This window comes from Lacerta agilis, chromosome Z, assembly GCF_009819535.1.
Source record: "Lacerta agilis isolate rLacAgi1 chromosome Z, rLacAgi1.pri, whole genome shotgun sequence".
Lineage (NCBI taxonomy): Eukaryota > Metazoa > Chordata > Lepidosauria > Squamata > Lacertidae > Lacerta > Lacerta agilis.
Genome location: NC_046331.1, coordinates 17,083,096 through 17,090,554, shown reverse-complemented (window position 1 = coordinate 17,090,554; position 7,459 = coordinate 17,083,096). Strand labels below are relative to the sequence as shown.

Sequence of the window (7,459 nt, the reverse complement as noted above, 5' to 3'; positions counted from 1 at the left end):
GAATGTTTTAAATTCTGCAAGACCCATGTGTATTTCAGCCTGTGTATTAGACACTTCTTAATCCTCTAGAATTAGCATGTGTTAAGGGCTAATTACCTCCTGTGTTGAGGTAATCACCTGAGGGACAGGTACCGGTATTAGGATCCAAGTTGGGGCTGCTTTCACTCTAAAGCCAATAGCTTACAAAAGAAGAAAGAAGTAATATGAGCCAAAAAGCTTAGAGAGCAGGAGTTATGTGACAAGCAGAAAGAAAGAGGCAGATAAACGGCTGAGGGCTGTTTGAGAACTGCAGCTATGGAAGAAGCCAGACTCTCTTGGAGTGTGGTGCTGGAAACCTCTCCATCGTAGGCTCAGGTTGTATATATGGGTAAATAAACCTTACAGTGGTACCTCGGGTTAAGAACTTAATTCGTTCTGGAGGTCCGTTCTTAACCTGAAACTGTTCTTAACCTGAAGCACCACTTTAGCTAATGGGGCCTCCCGCTGCCGCTGCGCCGCCAGAGCACAATTTCTGTTCTTATCCTGAAGCAAAGTTCTTAACCTGAAGCGTTATTTCTCGGTTAGCAGAGTCTGTAACCTGAAGCGCATGTAACCTGAGGTACCACTGTATGTCATAAAGACACCACGGTCTCAACTGTGCCTTGTTTTTCCAAAAGGAAACACAGACCTTCTGTAAGTGTGCCTGGAACCCCTGGAATCTGACACCACTCAGAGACTTGTGTGTGGCGTGTAACAATATACACACAGAGACACAATCTATATTACTATTTAAGTTCTGCAATGTTCATTTCCCCCCTTTTTATGTGTTACTGTTTCAGATTAGTAATGTATTAGTCTAGAACATTGCTCTACAATGCTTAAAATGTTAACAAGTTTGATGTGATTAATATGTTAAGAACACAATAATAAAAATGAAACGTCTGGAGGGCACCAGGTTGAAAAAGGCTGTAGTAGCACATACAAAAATCTAGAATGGCCGTGTGTGTGTGTGCGTGTGTGTGCGTGTGTGTGCATTATACAATAAAACAGGACATACAAGCACATGGTATAAAAAGAGCAATCTTAGGTTTTTGCAAATAATTCACTATTCCTTGTAGTTGTTTTTTTTCATTCCAACACTTTTATTTATTTCTATATTGCTAAATTACCAAACATCAAAGCAGTTTAAAACCTAAAAAAAGATTAAAACTATATGATAAAAGCATTTTAAAATTAATAACCATTTTAAAGAGAGAGAAAATCTGACAATGGAATGAACTCCCTTAGAAGGTGGATAGGACTCCTATTTGTTGGAGGTTTTTATGCAGAGGTTGGATGGCCATCTGCCATGAATGCTTTACCAGTAGTTGAGATTTCTGCATTGCAGGGGGTTGAACTAGATGACCCTCAGGGCTCTTCCAACTCTCTAAGTCTATTATGATGTGAAACACCACACCATACATTTAAACACACATTCAAAATGCATGACTTCCTCCAAAGAATCATGGGAACTGTAGTTTCCCCCCCCTCACAGAGCTACAATTTCACACGTCCCCAGGAAGAGGGGTTGATTGACAGTGGAATGGACTCCCTTAGAAGGTGAGGGACTCTTCTTTGTTGAAGCTTTTTAAGCAGAGGTTAGATGGCCACTTGTCAGGGATTCTTTAGCTGGGATTGCAATATTGCAGGGAGTTGGACTAGGTGGCCATTGGGCTCTCTTTCAACCCTACAATTCTATAATTATTAAGCCACTGTGAGAATACTGTAGCTCTGTGAAGGAAATAGGGGCCTCCCAACAATTCTCAGCACCCTTAAACTACAGTTCCCAGGATTCCTTGAGGGAATCCTGACTCAAATGGCTGGTGTGGAACCCTTTTTCATTTCAAGTTTTAACCAAGAGACTTCTCTGCTTCCATGTGTGCCGCTGCTTCTTTTTTAAACTGTTCTCAGTGCAGGAAACCACTTTGTGGTCCCTGAACGGAATTTAAATGAACCCAAAGCATTTCAAGGGATGGAGAACAGGACGCCGTTTATACCTCACAGAGGCCCTTGTTTTCAGGAAGGATTGCTGCGTGCGTCAGTGTCTGAAAAAGAGGGATGGTGGGCAAATGAAATGCAGAGTTTAACGGAGAAATAATCATTTCCTATGAAAGCTAATGACTCCTCTGGAGGCCGCTACTAAGATTTATTGACCCAAGAGGTTAATATTGATCAAAGGCACGGCAAAGAAAATATTAGACCTTGAAAGAAGGAGAATCACGAGATGGAGGCCTCGCTGGTAACGATATATCTGGCTGTCAGCCTGGAGAGTGCTGGGCACATAATGGTAAAGGGAGTTTAATATGTCTCCCGTGTTCCGCAAGCCCCATTTTGACTCTCCAATCCGTTATTTTATAGCTAACTCCTTCCCTGGCTCAGCTTCCTGATTAATCTGTTCTAAAGGGCCGCTCTCCAATTGCACCACTTGCTCAAGATGGGTCCTTTATATCCTCTTCGTTAATTTTTAAAAACTATAAATCGCCCCCCTAAAATGCCACCCTGGCTTTTGATTATGCTATTCCTAAAAAAAGAAAAACATATGGGTCAAACTTTTCTCCACACCAACAAAGCACTTGAAAATTGCTAAGGGTCTTGATGGACCACTTAATGATATTCTCCCCCTGCCCGCCTTAGCAACTGTAGATGCTGTACCATTCTTTAGCTCTGATTCCTGTATTTCAGGAATCGGATCAGATGGCCCTTTGGGATCCCTTCCAACTCTACAGTTCTATGATTCTATGAACCTCTTCTGGCGTACACACTTCAGATGAGGACAAGTCATTGGTTTTCATGGAGGTATTTCATGGAGGGAACAGAAGTTGCTCTGGTGGAGACTCATGGGGTGCAGGAAGATCCTCGCCTTGGGAGGAAAAGGAGACATCTTGTTCGGTCAGGGATGGCATATCATTGCTTCCATATGTCAGAAAATCATCAACAGGTGATAACAGATCTTCCTTCATTTGAGACAGAAGCTCATCGCTGAAAGTCCCTTCGTCACTTTGCAAAAGGCAGCTCTTGACTTGGGGTTCCTCCACAGGTTTGGGGGAACTTGAACCAGGCACTGCCACCCCACATTCCTTTTTGCTTTGACTACCGGTATGTATTGCATTTTGATTTCCTTCTGCTGCCAGATCTATGGTTTCAGGGGAATGCAAACAGGCGCTATCCTCTTCATCGCCCAGCGATGCTCCAGTGATCTGTGCAGTAGCACCTTCACACGGTCTGCTGTTGCTGGAGCAACTTTCATCACCTGAATTTTCTGTATAACTAATGGCACTCTCCAAAACGGACCGGGATTTGGAGGAGCCGAGTGAATCCTGGAGCTGGTCAGTGATAGGATTCACACTTTTCAAAGACACTTTAGGTGCTTCTCTTACAGGCACGTGTTGGCTTTTAAATTTGGATGTGTTTCGATCTTCACCATCCCCTTCGGCTTTGCTGAGGGTTGATAAAGAGTCCTGACCTTCAGGATGCTGAAAGGCCCAGCTAGGTGAGGAAGTGCTCTTCTCTGCCCCAGCCCATATATGAAACAACATATTGCCCTTGCTGTTTGCATGAGGCCACTGGTCTGAAACTCTGGAACAGTTTGCCTCTTCTCTGGTCTCTGGTGTCTGGGCTTGAAAGAGAAGGGGTCTTGGCCTTCCACCGTTTGATAATACCACAGAATCAGATTCGCTCTCTGGCCTGCCTTCTGGGGCCTTTTCCTGGCTGCGCATAGGTGGCATGCCATCTTGATTTGAATGGGCACTCCAAGAAGCAGCTTGGAAGTGGTGTCTGCTGCCAGGTGACAGCAACTCTCCATCCACACCAGTTTCCTCCTGTGGCACAGCAGAGATTGTAGGAATCTTGTTGCAACTACAACTGTCGGGTGGCTGTTCCTGGAAGGCAAATTCCTCTGGCAGGCTCACATCTGTGTCTTGAGAGGAGTCCTCCTCTTCAAAATCAGAGGCAGAAAGGGAGCTTCTGGAGATATTGACTAGAACTGCATGAGCCTTTAGAAATTCAGAACCAAACAGGGGACTCTCCAGCATTTGAGAAAACCCAAATGATTTGGCAGAGGATGGTGCAGAAGACAAACTCCCTGGTCTCCTGTCTGAGGTGGAACTATGAGGATTGTTATCTTCTTTGGGATTCTCTGTCAGGCAAACGTTCTCCCTGCAATGCTCTTCCTCAGTTTCCACATGATCTGGAAGGAAACAGAAGACAGGCAGTTCTTACTTGCTAGCTGATTTTATTTTATTTTATTTTATTTGAAAATTATTTTGTCACAAGTAACAATGCAAATGTTTGAGAGGCGCAGAAAAAAATCAGCATGCCTGTTTGACATTATCTGGTCCACAACTTAAGAAAGAAAATTATGCAGAGTGGAGAAATGGTTATTGCAGAGAGAGAGAGAAAAAAAAACAATACTGCAAATATAAGGTCATGGTTTTGTGGAAGCACAAGCAAGTGTTCAATAATACACCTGGAACACAACCAAATCCAGATAAAATAGGAAAAATTATGGCCAACCAAATGTCCCAATGGGACAACTGCAAGTGGGATCAAAGCACAAGAACCCTCTGCCTCTAACTGTGGCTTCAAGCAATAGGAATCCAAAAGCATTGATGCCTCCAACAGTGGAGGAAGAGCATAGCCATTATGGCAAGTAACTATCAATACTCTTCTCCACCATGAATTTGTCCAATCCTCTTTAAGCTATCCACATTGGTAGCCATCACTGCCTCTTGTGGAAGTAAACTCAATAGTTTAACTATGAAGGACTTTATTTTATCCATCCTGAATCTTCCAACACTCTCCATTGGAGTTCTCATGGCATGAGAAAGGGAGAAAAAGTTTCCTCCATCCACTTTCTCCATGCCATGCATCGTTTTATAAACTTCTATCACATCACCTCTTGCTCATCTTTTCTCCAAAGTAAAAAGTCCCAAATGCTGTAAACTTTCCCCAACACAAACACATTCTGCAATGTGCCCCACAAGCACCTTTTCTATCTTTACCTGTGATCTCCAAGCCACCAGGCTCTAGGGTGGGACCTGCAGGTCCTTCCCTGGGAAAATTAAGATGCTCAGCCTCTTCACACCCCAGCTGTGGATTCCAACCAGGGGGTGCTGCTGCCATCACTTGATCCCTGTGTGACAACACTTTCCCACACTTAGTGCCAAGGCTGCATACAGAGAGAGGGCGACAAATAAATTGTGGGGTTATGGAATCACAGAATTGTAGACTAGATCATCTAGTCCAAACCCATGCAATGTGGGAATCCTAGCTACTACTAATCCTGTGCCCAGTTATCACAGCTAACAACCATTGAGAGGCCTCTATATGCCAGTATTTGGTTACTGTGATTTGTTCCACGTGGGGTTTCCCTCGATCCAGAGGCTGCAGTCAGTGCAGAATTCTGGCCTTATCAATGAATAAGGACTTGTCAGCGCCTGTGCTCAGAGATCTGGACTAGTTATTGGTCTGCTACTGGGCCAAGTTCAAGATGTTCCCATTCAGTGGTGTAGGAAGGGTGGGGCGTAGGGGGTGCTTCGCCCCGGGTTCCAGGGGAGGGGGGTGACACTCCCCGGCCCCTCCCCCGGTGCCCGGCACCCCGTCCGGACGGGGCAGCCTTGTGAGCGCCGCTTGCTCACTGGCTTGCCGCAGGAGCAGCAGCACTGGCCCGGATGCATCCAGCCGGCACTGCTGCTCCCGCGGCGAACCGGCGAGCGAGCGGCGGGTCAGGCTGCCAGACCCGCCGCTCGCTCGCCGGCTCGCAGCAGCACCAGCCTGATCCACTACGCATGCCCGGAAATTCCGGGCATGCGCAGTGCATCCAACGCGCCATGATGCCCTGCCCCTAGGGGGTGCCTCCAAGCCTCCGCCCCAGGCGGCGAAAAGGCTTCCTACGCCACTGTTCCCATTAGTATACAAAGCCCTTAACAACTAGTGGCCAGTTTACCAACAAAATCCCCATACCTCACATGTGCCCATTCAACTGCTTCGATCGGTGGAATTGGCACTTCCACAGGTGCCCCATAATCCCTGTTCTGCGTTTACAAGAACATGAATCTTTTAGTGCTGCAGCACCTACACTTTGGAACTCCCTGCCTATTGATATCAGGCAGGCACCTTCACTGTATTCCTTTCAATGCCTGCTCAAAACATTCTTGTTTTTTAGACAAGCCTACCCAGATGCTTAGAAAGTGGGTGTGGATATTCACTTGTTTTAATATTTTAACTACTTGTATTTTTAAAGTATTTAATTTTTTTCCTTGGTTTTCTTGTTTCATCTTTGTCAGCTGCTTTGAGGGCCCCCCCCCTACAATCAAGTGGTGTAGGCCTATAAATCTCATGAAATAAATGAGTTATGGAAACGGAATAAGGTGTCCAAACACTTCCAAGGACAGTGTGTTTGCGGTGGAGCTGGGTTAGCCATCTCTCCCCATTCCTCGCCCCATCAACAAGAAGCAAAAGTGAAGGCAGCCATACTTTCGACAGGCCCGGCTGACCTATAATCAATAGTGACGTGACTTATAGATCAGCTCCATGCAAAGATTTATTGGAGAGCCTTTCCATTAACAAAACATGCAGGCTTCCGCTGGCTCCCAATGCTTGGTTTATGGGAACTGACAGTACATGAAGGGTTTGCGGGGGTAGGATTTGTGGTGGGCTTGTGGAGCAGAGAGGGTGGGCAATGCCTGCAGCCTCCCCACTGGAGCACCGCAAAGCGCCCTTGGCACTTCCTCAGTGTCACACAGGCAGGCCCTCCTGACTTGACCTGTTCTGGGGAGACAGTAAGAGGCAGAAAGGGAGGAGAGGGAGAAACAGACAGCCCTTGGACGGGATCAGACCAACAGTCCATCTCCCCTGGCATAAGAACCTGCTGGATCAGGCCAGTGGCCCATCTAGGAGGGGAAAACCATGCAGGACACCCTGAGCTCCTGGGGAACGGGCTAGCATAACATATAAATAAAAATAAGTAAATAAGTAAATAAAATGGGGAGTTTTTAACTTAAGTCCTTGTCCACTCGACAGCTCTGACCAGCGGCCACTTTTAAGCAAAAAAAAAGGGGGGGTTGTCTTTTCATTCCTTACGTGTTGTAAGTTTCATCCTGGAGTCGTCGTCGGCTGCTTCTGCCTCCTGAACACCCTGAAGATGCTACACTGAAGGATCCTGGACCGGAGGTCTCCTTCTTGCCCCCTTCCTCCTCCTCCTCCTCCTCCTCCTCCTCCCCCAGCACAAGAGCTCTTTCAAAACAGACTGGTTCTCCAACATTCTGAAATAGGAAGGGAGAGAATTTATTTTGAGGGAATAAGGCTGAGGTTCCTGCATTGCAAGGGGTTGTGCCACGACTACCCTTCCTTGGTGGTCCCTTCAACCTCTCCAATTCTATGGGCTTGGAAGGTGGTGGCTTCTCCTTCGTTGGAGGCTTTTAAACAGGAGTTGGATGGCCAT

General features: G+C 46.2%; 1 protein-coding gene across 1 annotated transcript; it reads right to left on the bottom strand.

Moving 5' to 3' along the window:
* Positions 1–1,759: 1,759 nt before the first annotated feature.
* Positions 1,760–5,407, bottom strand: LOC117040396. The gene is made up of 2 exons (XM_033138147.1): positions 5,019–5,407; positions 1,760–4,204 (listed from the first exon to the last, which is right to left on the bottom strand). The coding sequence occupies exons 1-2, from the start codon at positions 5,137–5,139 to the stop codon at positions 2,820–2,822; spliced, it is 1,506 nt and encodes a 501-aa protein (XP_032994038.1). The 5' UTR covers positions 5,140–5,407; the 3' UTR covers positions 1,760–2,819.
* Positions 5,408–7,459: the final 2,052 nt, after the last annotated feature.